The sequence below is a fragment of the Saccoglossus kowalevskii genome, unplaced genomic scaffold, assembly GCF_978046115.1.
Source record: "Saccoglossus kowalevskii unplaced genomic scaffold, keSacKowa6.1 SCAFFOLD_264, whole genome shotgun sequence".
NCBI classification, from domain to species: domain Eukaryota; kingdom Metazoa; phylum Hemichordata; class Enteropneusta; family Harrimaniidae; genus Saccoglossus; species Saccoglossus kowalevskii.
The window spans coordinates 21,396-39,585 of NW_028188719.1; the positions used below are offsets into that span (position 1 = coordinate 21,396).

The 18,190-nt window shown below is 36.3% G+C and overlaps 2 protein-coding genes across 2 annotated transcripts; both read left to right on the forward strand.

Annotated features, from left to right (window-relative positions):
- Positions 1 to 2,687: 2,687 nt before the first annotated feature.
- On the forward strand, positions 2,688 to 8,850 carry LOC146725366 (uncharacterized). The gene is made up of 4 exons (XM_085496382.1): positions 2,688 to 2,775; positions 3,233 to 3,390; positions 3,915 to 4,102; positions 8,639 to 8,850. Exons 1-3 carry the CDS (start codon positions 2,758 to 2,760, stop codon positions 4,042 to 4,044), a joined length of 306 nt encoding a protein of 101 aa, XP_085352508.1. The 5' UTR covers positions 2,688 to 2,757; the 3' UTR covers positions 4,045 to 4,102; positions 8,639 to 8,850.
- Positions 8,851 to 10,689: 1,839 nt separating this feature from the next.
- LOC146725367 (uncharacterized) lies at positions 10,690 to 17,013 on the forward strand. Its single transcript, XM_085496383.1, has 5 exons — positions 10,690 to 12,294; positions 12,628 to 12,678; positions 13,049 to 13,197; positions 13,497 to 13,604; positions 16,084 to 17,013. The coding sequence occupies exons 1-4, from the start codon at positions 12,084 to 12,086 to the stop codon at positions 13,575 to 13,577; spliced, it is 492 nt and encodes a 163-aa protein (XP_085352509.1). The 5' UTR covers positions 10,690 to 12,083; the 3' UTR covers positions 13,578 to 13,604; positions 16,084 to 17,013.
- The last annotated feature ends 1,177 nt before the right edge of the window (positions 17,014 to 18,190 follow it).

The following is an 18,190-nucleotide window of genomic DNA, read 5'->3' on the forward strand; positions in this document are numbered from 1 at the left end:
TTTGTATACCGTTTTTATAATACATAGAAAAGAAACGTCCTCGGAGACAGGTTCTAGAAACAGTTCTCGGATCATATAGCAAAATAAGTATGAATCATACACTTGCAATTAATTTGTATACGGTTTTTATAATACATAGAAAAGAAACGTCCTCGGAGACAGGTTCTAGAAACAGTCCTCGGATCATATAGCAAAATAAGTATGAATCATACACTTGCAATTAATTTGTATACGGTTTTTATAATACACAGAAAAGAAACGTCCTCGGAGACAGGTTCTAGGAACAGTCCTCAGATCATATAGCAAAATAAGTATGAATCATACACTTGCAATTAATTTGTAGACGGTTTTTATAACATATAAAAAAGAAACGTCCTCGGAGACAGGTTCTAGAAACAGTCCTCAGATCATATAGCAAAATAAGTATGAATCATACACTTGCAATTAATTTGTATACGGTTTTTATAATACAACAGAAAAGAAACGTCCTCGGAGACAGGTTCTAGAAACAGTCCTCAGATCATATAGCAAAATAAGTATGAATCATACTCTTGCAATTAATTTGTATACGGTTTTTATAATACACAGAAAAGAAACGTCCTCGGAGACAGGTTCTAGAAACAGTCCTCAGATCATATAGCAAAATAAGTATGAATCATACACTTGCAATTAATTTGAACACGGTTTTTATAATACATAGAAAAGAAACGTCCTCGGAGACAGGTTCTAGAAACAGTCCTCGGATCATATAGCAAAATAAGTATGAATCATACACTTGCAATTAATTTGTAGACGGTTTTTATAACATAGAAAAGAAACGTCCTCGGAGACAGGTTCTAGAAACAGTCCTCAGATGATATAGCAAAATAAGTATGAATCATACACTTGCAATTAATTTGAACACGGTTTTTATAATACATAGAAAAGAAACGTCCTCGGAGACAGGTTCTAGAAACAGTCCTCGGATCATATAGCAAAATAAGTATGAATCATACACTTGCAATTAATTTGTATACGGTTTTTATCATACACAGAAAAGAAACGTCCTCGGAGACAGGTTCTAGAAACAGTCCTCAGATCATATAGCAAAATAAGTATGAATCATACTCTTGCAATTAATTTGTATACGGTTTTTATAATACACAGAAAAGAAACGTCCTTGGAGACAGGTTCTAGAAACAGTCCTCGGATCATATAGCAAAATTAATTTGTATACGGTTTTTATAATACACAGAAAAGAAACGTCCTCGGAGACAGGTTCTAGAAACAGTCCTCAGATCATATAGCAAAATAAGTATGAACCATACACTTGCAATTAATTTGTATAGGGTTTTGATAATACATAGAAAAGAAACGTCCTCGGAGACAGGTTCTAGAAACAGTCCTCAGATCATATAGCAAAATAAGTAAGAATCATACACTTGCAATATATTTGTATACGGTTTTTATAATACACAAAAAAGAAAACGTCCTCGGAGACAGGTTCCAAAACAGTCCTCAGATCATATAGCAAAATGAGTATGAATCATGTATTTTAAATTAGTTTCGATAATAATACACAGGAAAGAAACGTTCTTGAAAACTGGGTCAGACCCTCCTAGGGACATTTTCTGGCCATAAGTAATTTGGAGCTACTCCATTTAGTCAGTTATTAAAAATGCGATATCTTATTTCGCCTTCCTCAAGGACTGGACGTTTGTTCATTTACCTGTCAAAACTAAAATCTTTCTTTGTGAATGAAGTATTTCTAATGAGTACATTGGCATCATGGTATTGTATTACCATACTTCACATTTGTTTAGTTTGTACTGTGTCTGAATGTGGCGCTGTCTGAACGCGTTTTTTAGTAAACATGTTACAAAAGTATGTCGTGCGTCCAACTTTCATGAATTCGGCTGTAAGACGTAGCACTCACGTTAAATGCAAAGAATTGCGCAAGCGAGGACTTTAATGTTTTCCGAGGAATTATTTTTTTTGCGGGTAAAATGGTGCTCAGACCGCGAAAGCGAGAATATTGGGGAACACATGGTTCCAGTACTTGTCTTTCAATGTAAAATGGAAAACGTTTGTGAAAGCGAAGAAATGTTACTACTCGCGTGGACGTGCGCATAATATGGGCATGGAGAAAAGGCCAACAAGTTAAGCATGGCGGGCACTCGAAGCACACGACGGTCACATCGACTGCTCTCTTCTAAAGAAGATCAAATAAAAGTGGCAGAACATTATATAGCCAAACAAACTGACCAGCCAGGATTTTATGAGACGATTGTGCTATGGAAAGGTATGACGTTCCACTGTTCACTTTACTGTTTCTATTTGTTGTCTGTCTTCAGCGACAATGTGCTAAATGCTGGGACCAAGCGCGTAGGTGTTACCATATCGAATACTAGTAATCTAAACAGAACACTTTTATAGTAGAATGCACTTACTGTAAAATAATTTCAAACTGAGTGACAATATTTTTTTTATCTAATTATTTTTTTATTTTGTACGCGTTCTCGTTGTTTTGTTTTTGTATTTCGGCAGTACGCATTAATATCTGGCGGCAATGAAAGTGCATGCTAAAAAAAAAATAACTGTGATTTATTGTTTAGACACAAAAATGAGATTAGCCGTAAGAACACTGATATTACACCAGTTTCCAAATACAAAATTCTATAATAAAACTTAGGGAGTCTTTGGTCTTAAGAGCTTAGGGGGTCCCAATAAAAATGGCAGTTTTGTTCTGATCGGCCGTGAATTTTTGATATGCTGTGAATGGAGTTATTCAGGAAGGTAATAATGTAAAGAATTAACAAATTTGTTGTGCTCAGTTCGGCGCGATTAATAATATGCAATCAATTTCCTGTCAGTTGACAACACATTATATTCTAAACCAAAGACTGACAGCACGTTTTTCGAAGACACTGTGCCGTTCAAACCATGGCAGTGGAATCGAAATTTACTTCAGTCTGCGTTAGATTTGTGCATTCAGATCTCAGTATATTGAAAAAGACGTTTGTTTATAGTTTTTAGCGATAATCAGCAAGTATTTCAGCTGTTCGTTGTACGATTCTTTGATGTCCCTCAGATGAGAATATATTTAATCTGACTGTTTGCCGTTTACCACGGTGCTCAATGTCCTAAATAACTGAACGGCCACATCACTGCTTCATGTTAACTTGTATTTCGAAATATATCCAAGTCACAAGTGTAATGACTAGTTTATCATTTATGGTTTATTTTATTCCAGGTAGAGGTGTTTTTGCTGGAAAGCAATTCAAGAAAAGAGATTTCTTATTGCAATACGATGGTGAACTTATTAGTGGGTCGGAGGGAGAGATTCGTGAAGAGTCTTCTGATGGCAGTGTATTCCGTTACTTTTTTTAAATTCAAGGATAAGACATATTGGTTAGTGTCCACATCTTTACAATCTTTTCATATGAAACTCATTTAAACTGCATTTAATATTAGCCTATCCCATAGTACTGTGTACATGTCTGTGTTGTGACTACTATGTGACCCTGTACCACAGCCACAGAAATTATTCAAACTCAAACACAACACATGTGGTGTTTTTTTTAATTCATACCTACTATCACCAATAAATTACATGAACAAATAAGGCCAGTAACCCCATCTACCAATATTTGTAACAAATATCAAATTCTTATTTTATGTAATAGTAAAGCTTTAACAACTTTGCCATGTTAGCCACAAAGAATATTTCTTCATTTATTTCTTTTAATGTAGTGGATGACCATATATGACTGTATGCAATTTACTATTATCAATAACTTGGGATTGCTGGTCATTCTTAAGTCTGTATCAAATGAATGATTGTGACAGTAAAAATAATCTTTTAACTCTTAGTCCATAAAAAAAATCTACCTTGCTATATATTTTTCAAAAGCTATATTTTGCCAATGTTGCAGTATCGATTCTACTAATGAACCTGGTAATGGACCTAAATATGGGCGGCTAGTAAACCATGAAAGAAAATTTCCAAATGCAAGAATGAAAAGGACAGCCATACCTGGCACTATTTGCTGTAAAAGACATTGACGTCAATGAGGAAATATTATATGATTATGGACCAGTCAAATTACCATGGGAGCATAAGGTAAGATAATGCTTATTTTCATAATAATGTTATAACAGCATATGCCTTATAAATATATTTATATACAATTTCCAGTTGAGAAGTTGGTGAAAGTCTGAAATAGGTAATATTTGTTCACATCATTCCTTTAACTGATTCCATTCGAAATTGCACATACACTTGCACATGTACTACCACAAACACAAGTACAGTAGGATTGTCTGGTTTGCAAAGTCCATTGGTGTGATATTTTTTCTTCTGATCGTTGACTTGTCATGATGTGTTCAAGATTTGTATAATTATTCCTGTTTTCCCCATGAAAAAGAATATGGACTGAGTGAAATATTTCTAATTTTCTAAAATACATCCTGACCTTGCTCTCGCTACATGTATTTGTTAATTTTGCATGTGTATGGTATGGCAGTATGTCAGTAGATATATCCAGAAAAATATTTTTAATGGTTTGAAAATGCCTATTGTTTGGAATGTTGTTCGCTATTAGTTTGCCCATACTGAGTTTTGGACAGTCAAAACCGATATCTATCATTCAGCAAGATCAGCTAAAACAGGACAAACCTGGACTAAAATTCCTGGGAATAATGTACAACAATGTGACGACTGAGAACCATAATTATTTAGGTACTATTTATTATATATATATTCTGATTTTTCATTGCTAAACCAAAAAAAAATTTAAGTTGTCTTGGTGAAACAGTCATTAAAATCAATGTATTGGTTCATTTCAACTATGCATTTATTACCTTGAAGTGTTGAAAAAAAAAATCCAATAGCAAACCCGGAAAATTTATGAATTTCCCTACTTCAGTGCTAAAAATGGTTGAGCATGTGGGTGTGGTACACTGGCAAATGGCTGTGGATAATACAACCGAACATGATTCTGTCATTCGAGTCGTGTTTCAATAAGCTGACTTCAATTTCCATGATATAAAATATTACATTTAATTTGCTAAAATCATAACAAAGATCTGAGTATTCAAATCATATAACAAGAGGTCACAGTTCAAGTTGCATTTATGAATGAACAATGTGCCATACGATTTGAAGCATTAATTAATTAATTAGCTACATTTGATCCAAATATGAGTTTTCATTGGCCAGAGAAGTCAATTGTTAATGCCCGTTTACCCATGAGAGAGACCCCCCCCCCCAATCTTTAACATATTTTTAGCAAACAAGTTTTTTGGGCCACCATTCACTGAGCATGTACCTTTAATCCCTTTACAGTATTCAAAAAGAAACATGGATACAACTGATGCACAAAGGATAATCAGTATATCAGTTGAAAAAATTGCTTCAGATAGAAATCGGCTCTCATTCAGAAAACTGCGTATTGCCCCAAATATTCAAAAGATCCTGCTAGTATCTAATGTCATCAGCAAAGCTAAACTGGTTTTTTCAAGACAAATGATTATTGGGTTACAACAACAGCCCAGTTTGGAATTGGGATATCATGATTGCAAGCTAGAAACTATGTCAATATACAAGACTGAAGTGAATGTTACTGATAAGACACAGGAGTTGTTAAATCGTCATTCTAAGATCACAAAGTTGAGAAGTTGTATTCAGAAAGGGAGTATTAGGTCATGAATGGCAAAATTCTCCCCAGAGATGGTAATGGGACAAACATTTCAGTTTTTTTTTTAATTTACAACATGCTGTAATTTGGAGTGTATTTTAGTCCCCGTTCTAACGAAGTCCGTGCGTTCGTCCAGAGTCGTATCTCAGAATCCCTTGGACCGATTCCGTTCATTCTTTGCATGTGCCTAGTACTTTATGTGGCACATATGCACATGCAGTGGTTTAGTGATTCGATTCAAAATGGCCGACTGGCAGCCATCTTGTTTTTTGAAAATGTTGTATTTTTGACATGCTTTGTCAGTTTTCATTCAAATTTAGTACATAGATCATACATGTTAGGATACATGTCCCTGACCGTCTGTGAGTTCCTGAGTCTGTCCGTTCGTCCGTCCGTCCGTGCGTCAGTCAGTCTGTCCTGAGTCATATTTCAGAATCCTGTAGACCGATTCTGTTCATTCTTTGCATGTGCCTTGTGCCTTATGTGGGAGATACGCACATGCAGTGGTTTAGCGATTCGATTCAAAATGGCCAACTGGCAGCCATCTTGTTTTTTGAAAATGTTGTATTTTTGATATGCTTTGTCAGTTGCCATTCAAACTTGGTACATAGATTATACATGTTAGGTTACATGTCCATGCCGATTTTTTTCGTAATTGGATCTAAGATGGTCGGTATCTTTTTTTTTTTTTTATGCGGTATCTTGGACGTGCTCTGTCAGTTTTCATTCAAATTTGGCACATACATGTACTTTATACATGTTAGGATGCATGTCCATGACAATTTGTTTCAAAATCTGATTGACAGCCATCTGACTTTTTGGCCTTACTACTATTGATATTTCCACAATTTATGTACTATTTTCATTCATATTTGGCACATACATCATACATATCAGTGTGTTTCATAATCAGATCAAAGATGGCCGAATAATGGCTGTTTTTATTTTTGGCCATATTACTACTACACAGAACACGTGTTTTGATGTACCGTACTCGACCGGGTTAGCGCCCAGAGGCCTCAACTCAGAAAATCACGATTTTGTAGGGGTGGGCGCTTACCCGAGCACCCCCCTCGAAAAAGAGTGCAAATGAAAATTTTGATTCATCAAGTGACAGATTACGTCTTTGAGGGAAAATCAAATTACTAAATTAATTTGCGTCGTCATTGATTTTCACAATGAAGAAACAGAAATGATCACAAAAAATATGCACATTTTATTACAATATTAATTACGTACCACCATAATTTACGGAATTAAAAACATTTGAGTCTTTTGGAACACAGTCGAAGTCAAAATTGTCATATTATTTCCACTGACGAAGTTGTTGGATCGTACGCAAACTCTCGATGAAAATCACTTTCCGCCATGATGCAATTGCAGATTTGACCTACAGCAGCGTCGTTTGACCTAATGGGTCAAAGTTGGTTATTAACTAATCAGAATGCTGTGTTGTACTGACGCAAATTCCCGAAGACTTTCCGGTAACGCAATGCGGAAGTGAATAATCGATGTCGAAGTACGATCTGTTGGAATTGATTTCAGCGAATAAACGACATGGTTTTTCCAAAAAACTAGTAACTAGCCATTTTTGAGAATTAGACTGAATATGGCATGAAATATGTATCGCATTTTACTTGTATTAACAGGTCATTGTCGAAGCGTAGTTTACGCACGGTTACCGTGTTCTACGCATCCACAACATGTTCACAGCGGTCGATGTCCACGCTGTATCATATAAAAACGATTACCAAGATTCGTTACGCAAGACCAAGTTTTAAATTAGTTGCATTTTGAAGGGGTGGGCGCTTTGCCGAATGTGACCCCAAATATAAAAATTGCGCAAAAGTGGGGGGTGGGCGCTTGCTCGGGCATAGGCGCTAATGCGGTCGAGTACGGTAAATAGACAATCTGTTGTATACGCCACTTGGAACTCAAGTTTCAAGGACACGCTCGCGACAACCCCTCTGCTTTAATATGATGAGCACAAAAAGAACTTTCAAAAATTTAATGGGGACTGTGTCATTTTCAATGACTTGTAAACAATGTACCGGTAGTAGGGCTTGTAGGGCTTTTGAAATATGTTATAGAAAAGCTGACCTAATTTTATCCCACGTGTCCATTAGTAAATTTTCGCAGCTGGTTAAGTATTCAAAACAAGAAAAATTTTTGCATTATGCCTGTCACCTTTTTTGGGGAGAACAATGCCATTCCGGTTCCAGACCTTGGTCATGTATGGATAGATCTTGTGTGAACTTAATACATACATGTACATTGAACGTTTGCAAGTAATTTTGTTTCTCAGACTGGATTCAAAATGGCTGACTGGTGGTCATTTTGTTGTTAGTTTTGAATGTGGGGTGGGGGTTGGGGGAATTTTGTTGTAATGAATGTGGTTTCAGAGCTGTATCTGACATTAATTGACCAGGATGGATCTGATTCAGAATGGTGGAATGCTGTTATAAAGTATGCCTCTGACATATATTGATTGATGGCAATCAAACTACTATTCCTATGTCATTTCTTTCATGCTCTGATTCAAAGTGGCTGACTAATTTCAGTTATGTTTACTGTTAAAATAAGGATGACTCTTGTCATATCATGAAATGACTTGTTTTGGTAAAAAATTGTTTACTGGTAGCCATTTTTTATGAATTCTTTACCAGATCGCTGACATGCTTGAATATGCTTCAAACATCACATAAGCATCAAACTTAATGTTGTACATTTCCATATATATGGAACTGAATCTCGCTCATACATGAACAGATTTTGTTTACTACATGGTATATGCATTTTTCACATATAATGGTATTTAAAACATTATGTTGAAAAAGTAACGTGAAATAGCTGTGCTATTTCCAATGACTTGATTTTCTTGTATGCTGTTGAGTGAGATTAAATATAAATATTTATTGCTCTAAAATCTTTGTCTTCTTCTATTTGTATTGCTTTTGTAGATATTAAACTTGCAACAAACACATGGCATACCAGCATGTACCAGGGTGTCACGTATTACCAGAACGCACATCATCTGATGAAATCAGTTGTCTGTTAGCCAAGTCTCAAGTACCAGGGTGCGACATATTACCAGACCACACGTCACCAGATGGAATCAGTTGTCAGTTAGCCAAGTCTCAAGTTCCAGAGTGTGACGTATTACCAGACTGCACATCACAGGACGGAATCAGTTGTCAGTTAAGCAAGTCTCAAGTACCAGGGTGTGACATATTACCAGACCACACATCACCGGATGGAATCAGTTGTCAGGTAGCCAAGTCTCAGGTACTTGGGTCTGACACAATACCAGACCGCACATCACCGGATGGAATCAGTTGTCAGTTAGCCAAGTCTCATGTACCAGGGTGTGACATATTACCAGACCGCACATTAACGGATGAAATCAGTTGTCAGGTAGCCAAGCCTCAAATACCAAGGTGTGACATATTACCAGACTGCACATCACAGGACGGAATCAGTTGTCAGTTAGCCAAGTCTCAAGTACCAGGGTGTGACATATTACCAGACCACACATCACCTGATGGAATCAGTTGTCAGTTAACCAAGCCTCAAGTACCAAGGTGTGACATATTACCAGACTGCACGTCACAGGACGGAATCAGTTGTCAGTTAGCCAATTCTCAAGTATCAGGGTGTGACATATTACCAGACCACACATCACCAGATGGAATCAGTTGTCAGTTAGCCAAGTCTCATGTACCAGGGTGTGAGATATTATCAGACCACACATCACCGGATGGAATCAGTTGTCAGTTAGCCAAGTCTCAAGTACTAGGGTGTGACATATTACCAGATCGCACATCACCGGATGGAATCAGTTGTCAGTTAAGCAAGCCTCTAGTACCAGGGTGTGACATATTACCAGACGACACATCACCGGATGGAATCAGTTGTCAGGTAGCCAAGTCTCGGGTATTTGGGTCTGACACAATACCAGACCGCACATCACCGGATGGAATCAGTTGTCAGTTAGCCAAGTCTCAGGTACCTGGTTCTGACATATTACCAGACTGCATTTCACCGGATGGAATCAGTTGTCAGTTAGCCAAGTCTCAAGTACCAGGATGTGATGTAATACCAACCACACAACACCTGATGGAATCACCACTCAGTCAATCCAGTGTCAAGTACCACAGTGTGACATATCGTCAGACCACACATTATCCGATGAAATTAGTAGCCCGTTAGCTGAGATTGTTACTGATCGTCACTTGAACGCTGCTCCATTAACAAATGTTTTTTACGAACAATACTGACTCAGAATATGGCTGTACATGATTTGTGATGTTTCCATAATTCAGTTCGGATGAAATATCCTAAACAGGCTGGACAGGGAACATATTCAGTTGCAGCTATATGATATGATGGTCTTTTAAAGGGAATTAAAAAACCCTTTCTAGCCTTGAGTACTTCCACATTATGTGCATGATTTCCTTTGTTTGTTAGCTTTTGCCACAGCAATTTTCTTTTAGCGCTTCTGTATTTGAAACTCAACACATGAGCTACATCTGGTTCTTCACTATGCTTGCTTTCAAAATGCCTAGGTAACTTTGCAACTGGCTTCATACAGTACACACAATACTGGTATTTGTCCCATTTCCTTTTTTCTTTGTGTTATTTGCTGTAAGAACCAACACAGATGAAGTTTCAGATACAGTTGCCTTATTTTTGAGAGGATGATGAAGTATCAGGTTTCAAAACAGCACATACATTACTTGAACATTTGTTTTCTTCAACATCTTTTCCAATGCTTAATGACTGAAATTGGGGTGTAATGTTAAACACCTCTGACTCACAATCCGACGATTCAGATGTAGAGGCTCCATGATCATCATAATCCTCACCATAACTTTTATTTCTAGACATTTCATTAAATAGCTTTCTTTGTGATGTGCAGTCTGGTAATATGTCACACCGTGGTACTTGAGACTTGGCTAACTGGCGACTGATTCCATCCGGTGATGTGTCGTCTGGTAATATGTCACGCCCACATTTCTGTGCATATTTGTTCAAGCACATGGTAGCACGTATTGGATTCTCTAAATCCTGGAGACAGGCAAACACATACAGATTGGTTTTCAGAACACCAACCGACTCTCTCTTATCCATAAGCAATGTGACTTGATTTTTCACATGGTGTGTCAGAATGACCGGAACATTTCTACCTCTTTTTCCTCTTATTTCAACTCGTTCAAACAACTGACATAGGGCTTTCTCCCAATCCGACAAATGACATGCTTCTTCCATGTTTGCTCCACGAGATTCCCTGAAATCTGTAATTGTTATACGTTCCATCTCGCCACTTCTTTGACGATTGAAGATAATTAACTGTATGAGGGTGACTTCACTTAGCTTCTTCCATGACGTTTTACAGGTGTTTTCTTTAAGATTTTCATAATTGTGCTGCTTTTTTCAGATATTTGTTCATCCTTACAACATCTTCCACTAATGGTAGATCGTTTCGTTTGTTTCTCTTTTGTTCTAGCTTTGAGCTTAGTGCATGAGAACTAATTTTTTGAGCCCACTGCATCTCACACAACTTGAGGAACCTTGTATATGCTATTTCCATATTAGAATTTTCACTCTTTATGGCATCAGTTATACAGATTGCAGCACGCTTTTTCAAGGCATGTCCCAACATCAACGCTAGAGATAGTTTTCCAGCTTCATTTGTGCAGCTTCGATTACAGCATCAAATTTTGTAGGATGAATAAAATCCCTTAAACAAGAGTCTTCTTTACTCTGCTTCCTCAACTCTAAAAGTAGTCTTGCTAGTTCCCTCATCTTTTGTTTGACATACTGATGTCAGGTAGAGGCAGTACCAACTTTGATGTATTCTCTGTAGCCATATTCTACAATCAGATCATCATTTCCTGCTGTAATTGACACATCATCCTGAATCATTTGGGATAAAAAAATTTCAGCCATACCAGCATTTTTACTATGAGGTGACAACATTCCGGCAACTTGCTGTATACGATTATGAAATGCCTGCTGTGGTGCTTTTTGAAACATCCAGACTGTACATGATTTGTGATATTTCCATAATTCAGTTCGGATGAAATATCCCAAACAGGCTGGACAGGGAACATATTTAGTTGCACCTATCTGATATGATGGTCTTTTAAAGGGAATTAGAAAACCCTTTCCTGCCTTGAGTACTTCAACATTATTTGCATGATTTCCTTTGTTAGCTTTTGCCACAGCAATTTTCTTTCAGCATTTCTGGATTTAAAACTCAACACATGAGCTACATCTGGTTCTTCACTATGCTTGAGAATCCAATACGTGCTACCATGTGCTTGAACAAATATGCACAGAAATGTGGTTTGACTTGCCCTGAATGTTTCAACTCAACCAATCTTAAGAAAGCAAATTGCAACTATGTCTCAACTTTTCAACTTGAAAGACAATGGACAGGAAATTTTGGCTGGTTTTTTGGGTCATTACATCAGAGTTCATAGGAAGTTTTATAGGCTCCCACAAGACACCCTGCAGATCGCTAAAGTCAGCAGAATTATACTTGCTTGTGAAAGAGGATCTGTGGAAAAGTACAAGAACAAATCACTTGATGACATAGAGATTGACTTGAATGGTAAGTATGGATTTACTTTAACGTACATGTATGCCAGAATATTTTCAATGAATGTGGTGATGGTATGTTCTTTTTTACCGCCCTATATTCGTGAAAGTAATTTCTGATTGGATGAAGTCATTTCGAAATTGTATTTATGCCAAAGCCACAGTTCCTGTGGTTGGCAAAATGGTTTTCAACTGCAGTTTTGAAATTTTTAAATGTTATTCTAAAATTGTTAACTTTATCGTAAATCACATTTATGCCTAAACAAAAATGGATGTTCTTACATCAAAAAAAAAATTAATTTCTCATTACTATTGTATGCTTCATCAATATGTGTGTTTATTTCAGAGGTTTCAGATGATGAAGAATCAGTGCTGATTGATATCAAGACTCCTGAAGGTATGTGAGAGTTATAATACTGGAAAATCAAGAATTTATGGATGGATTGACGATTAGAAACAAGGTGGCTGAATGTCAATCATTTCAGTGTTAAAAAAATCATAATTAAGCATCAGCTTCTGGATCCATATCTCTGACATGTTTATGTTCCAACTATATTACTATAAACAAAACTATACATCTTAAGTTTGATAACTAACTGGGACTGTGCCATGCATGGCTTGTTTTTTATAAAGGGGAAATAAAATCCAACCATGAAACTATTACATTACGTTATTCTTCATGAACAGCGTCTGTGTTTGCACACACTGTCACAGATCAGTACATTTCCGAATCTTTATTACTTTCATTATACCTGGTATTTTTTCAGCACCTACTGAGAAAACAGCAGATTCAGCTGTATGTAAGATAGAACCGTATTTGATACTAGAATCCAGTTTTAGGAATCTCAAGAATGGGAATGAACTTTCTGATGATATTGTCAATTCTGCTGTCTATCCTGCCACTCAAAAAAGAGAGGTAACTTAAAGTTATATTAATTTAAAGTTATATTAATTACTTCACTGAGTCTGTGTCACATGTACATCATTGTAATTAGATAAGAAATAATTTGTGTACACTATAGCATGCTGTACAGTTATCATGTGCTAGATAATATAATTAAAAAATAGAAATGATAATATTATAAAAGCTAAATTAAATCTTGTTTAAATTGTTAATACAATAGGGGACATTATACTATATAGTTTTTTATGAATTGCAGGATTCATTTTTCTTCTTTCTTTTTCATTTACATTTTACTTGATTCTTCCTTTTAGTTCAGCATGAGCTTGCTTATCCTAAAAGAAGGGCATCTGGCAAAAGTGATGCTTTTTTCACTCAGACTTCATCTAGTGTAAAGAAAAAAAGCAGACAGATGCCTCAAGGTATGGAACTGTTTCAGTATGTAGCTGCCAAAATTTCAATGTGTATTGCACCTCATAGACTATGACTTTATGATGTCTATTTAAACAATAATGAACGACCCGCCAACCTATAATGGACGAAAGCTCACTCCATTATGAGTTGACAAAGAATTTATTATTGTTATTTTTTGAAGCATTTTCAATATCAGTGGATTTGCTGCCACTAAAAAATGGAAAATTTCGAGAAAAATCCACAGTGAACAGAACTGTTTCGCAGTCACTGGCCTGTAAATCTGAATAATTTAAAATGTCTTTCTGAAAATTGTATTCACAATCTCATATGGCAAACTAAGAAAGAAACTAGTTTTTATCCATCAAATATTCTTGTAATTAAATAATTCACAGTGTGGTGTGGAGTAGCATTGTAGTGGTCGCCCGAGTGAACGGCACACAGTGACTAGTACTTTTGGTGTCCGTCACGACCTTGCACTATGCTATGCTAGACCGCCGCCTATGGACTGACGGAATTGACTGTGCGTAGGAGTGTGTACCATGGGTACATGTACGTTGTCGTATTGTTACCCAATCCAGCAAGTGTTTTCAAACCATTGAGGTGGATTTTATTGGCGACAGTCCTGTAATAGCTATTTTCAAATGCTACGAGAGGCCCATGATTTGATGAATACTTCAAGCCAAACGAATGCGTAGCGAGTGAGTGAACATGGCTGGAAAGCTAGTGGGTGTTAGCCATCCTACAAACAGTGATTTTAATCTTGCTGTATAAATAACAAGTCATTGTTAACGACACAGTCCCCGTCCAAAATTTTGTGATTTGACATATCAATTTGATGCTGATGAAGTCATTGAGATTAGATTGAAACCATTAATAGGAGATGGATTTGTAAAAAAAATATGATTTATTGCTTTTACATGAGACTTGGACAATCATATTGAATCAAATTACAAAAATAATGTTCGTGTTGATGTATCTATTGGTATACTGTTTTTGTACAAAATTTAAACAGAAATATTCATTGCATTCATAGGAAAGTAGGCATGGGTACCATGAAAAACAAAATGGCCGCCATATTTGTTTGAATCACGAAAAAAGTATGACGTGCACCTATAACCAAATGTGTATGATCATCATTCCAAGTTTAATCCAAATCGACCCAGTCATCTTTGAGAAACAGCCTCGGACATGTGAAAATGACGATTTAGCGCTTTTACATTAAAATTGGGCATCGGCCAGCCATATTGAATTGAATCACAAAAACCATGCTGGTGCAGATGTATCTCTTGGTATACTATCTCTGTACAAACTTTAAACAGAGACATTCATTGCATTCAAGATAAAGTAGCATGAGTACCATGAAAAACAAGATGGCCGCCATATTTGTTCGAATCACGATAAAAAAATGACGTGCAACTACAAACCAATATGTATGATCATCATACCAACTTTGATCCAAATCGGCCCAGTCATCTCTGAGAAACTGCTGCAGACACGTTTAGGTATCAGAAATAGCAAATTTTACATCCAAAATGGCCACAAGTCGCCCATTTTTGCTCCGATAATAAAGTAACTTGACGCGTATATGTAAGATATTATGTCTTCATGTAAAGTTTGAATGAAATCAGTCAATTGGTGTTTGAGATATAGCTCCGTACGTACATACATAGGAATGGACGGACGGACGGACGGACGGATGGAACTAACCCAAAATGATAGTCCCCGTTTTCGGACTTCGTTCGAACGGGGACTAAAAAAAAGACACCTGACAACAATCTTGTTTCACAAATAAGTGTAGTACTACTATTCATTTTTCTGTACTCACACTCTGTAAACATAGCAGCATCTGCTTGGTTGAATCACCCCGGGTTAACCTTAGTTCATTGACACGATTAGGGACATGACAGCGGCATCAGTCGTAGAATCTAGAAGCATGCCTACTAGATGAAATGCTTCAGCCGAGCGTGCTTTAACGTAGAGAGCTAACGAGGATGCTTGCAATTTCTCTTCTTAAATAGTTTCTCCTTTATTCGTTTTCGAAAACTACATTGTAATCAAATCCATGGTACAGGGATCAATAATGGGATACATTATTGCAAATAATCTGCTGCATTGACATCATAAAATCCACTGATATTGATAATGCTATAATATAATTAAATATAAGGTTTACTTTAAAATTGCATTACATCATTTATTACATATCCATGTTGATTTGTTTTTGTTATGTTTGACTGACTGGTGGTCATTTACAAAACCATAAAAAATCAACATATGAAAATGTCATTTAATTTGAAATTACTCATAGGATATTACTTATACACCTTGTTTTGATTTTGAGTGATGGCAATTTTTCAACTATTATTTCAAACAACTTCTTTTTGAAAATCTAAACAATTTTGCAGCAACAGATTTTGATTTGCGGCTGTCTATTTACCTTGTTACTTTGTAACAGTAGATTTACTTGATATTTTCTTTTTGTGTTAGGTGCAGAATATAAGATATGGAGTGTTGAAGAACAGATGGCTGTTAAAAATTATTTTTCGCAAGATATTAGACTTCTACACATGTCTGGAAAGGCTGCTTGCAGTAGTTGTTTACAACAGAATCCAGTTTTGTGCCATAGGTCCTGGAAAAATGTAAAAGATTGTGTTCGTAATTTGATTACGGTACATAAGAGGCGGAAGGATAAATGAATTCTGTTATTATTGCTGCCAGATGTTATATAATAATGTGGTATACATCAAACTGTAAAAGAACTGCTAAAGAGCCGCCAGTTCATATTTGCTACCACACCTGATTCTACATCTCACCTCATCAGGTGCTCGGCTATGGTAGTATTAAACTCTTTTTATAGAAAGGGAATCGTTCCAGCAGGATTATGATTTAAGGTATAGATACAGGTTCTTGGGCACTTGGGAGTGAATTTTTTTTTTTTTTGCTTTTTTTATCCAAAGTCTTGGCTATAGATTGTTAAAATTTCGCAGTATTGTGAATAGTGGAACATACTCAAAAGACGATTTTAAATTATAGAAAACAGGTACAAACATTTTCTTTTTTGAATGTTTAGCAAGATTTAGCAAGGCTGTACATAAATAATCAAAAAGAAACATGGTGAAAAAAGTAATGACGGGATCTCCATATTATGCACTGTATTTAACTTTTTTCAAAACAATAATAGGTTGTTGTCAAAATAGTGTGAGAATTTCAAGACAAACTAACATAAACTGTGGGAGCTAATTAATTTCCAATCTCTGTGACTAACCAGAAAACACGAACAGAGATAATGCCTGTTTTATGAAAGTGACGACGTTAATCGTCTACAAAAATGGCTATTGCATCACAACGACATGCCAAAATCCATCATACATCGATGCTTGCTGATGTTCAATTGTCAGATAAAAAATAAAATAAAAATATTTACAATTCAAGGGAAACGGACGTAAAATTGTCTGCAGAGTCAACACCTTGCGCGAAAACTGTCACGGTGTCGTGTTATCAATTCCACTGAGTTAGGGGCACAATGGATCACGTAAAGCTGATGAGATATTCATACAGTTATATAAACATTGCGGATTGAGTCTAAATTTACTTTCCCTCAAACCTTAAAAAAATACATTGTATGACTCAGTTTTTCGTGATCTCCAGTGAAATGGACCATGCGAAGTTAGACGACCAGTTTGAAATGGGCCGTAATATTTTGCTACACAACGGCTATTTGCAGTTTTTACTACTCAATCAGTCAACTGCCTGTGAGAAAAAATCTAAATGGGAGGGAAAATATTGTAAATCGAGACAGGTTTCATTCAACTAAAGATGAGATGGGTCGATAAAAATTAAACGAACCCTGACCTCTGGAAGTACCCGATTTATAGAGTGCCTTAGTACCAGAGGTTGCAGAGCATACATACAATGTACTTTTCAACATCGCTACAGGTGCATGCTAGCTGACAAGGGGTTTCCGATTGAGGTAACCAAGATGGCATCACAGAGTGCTTCATTTTTCCGTGGTGCTTAAAAACAGAATCTTGTTGGCAATTTTTCTGTAATTTCCAGGGTATTTTTTTATTTTTAATTAACCAAGCATTTTACGAGCATGCCATTGACAAGTTATCGATACAGCTCAGCAATGGTGTTTATCCATTGCATTGCAATGCTATCAGCAGGGTGATCTCTACAGCAAAACGAAAAATGTTTACTTTGTATACTTCAGTTTTAAAATACCTTGGGAGAAAAAAAATGTGTGAAAACAAAAATATTTAGTAATATAACAATATGCCAGGCTAGAAGTTGTTGACATGTTGCGAGATAAGGGTGAAACTGTTTACTTATCATTTACAACTGTAAGCAACGTAAACAAACTTCGGGACTTTTAATCACATACGTGTGCCTCGGTTCCCTCTATTTTAAAATCGTTTTTTTGAGTGTTTCAGCATTGACAATGCTCCAAAATTTTAACATTATCTAGCCAAGACTGTCTGGGTAAGAAAAAGCAAAAAAAAAATAATTCACTCAAAGTGCCCACGAACATGCATCTATACCTTAAGGCCACTTCATTGTTATTGCAATGAATCTCACACTGTCAGATATTGTG

Bases quoted from the DNA above. Each gene is read 5' to 3' on its own strand.
- LOC146725366 (XM_085496382.1), top strand. The intron at 3,391-3,914 runs GTTAGTGTCCAC...CCAATGTTGCAG, and splicing joins TTCAAGGATAAGACATATTG to TATCGATTCTACTAATGAAC.
- LOC146725367 (XM_085496383.1), top strand. From the start codon at position 12,084: ATGTCTCAACTTTTCAACTTGAAAGACAATGGACAGGAAATTTTGGCT. The intron at 12,295-12,627 runs GTAAGTATGGAT...TGTTTATTTCAG, and splicing joins CATAGAGATTGACTTGAATG to AGGTTTCAGATGATGAAGAA. The intron at 12,679-13,048 runs GTATGTGAGAGT...GTATTTTTTCAG, and splicing joins TGATATCAAGACTCCTGAAG to CACCTACTGAGAAAACAGCA.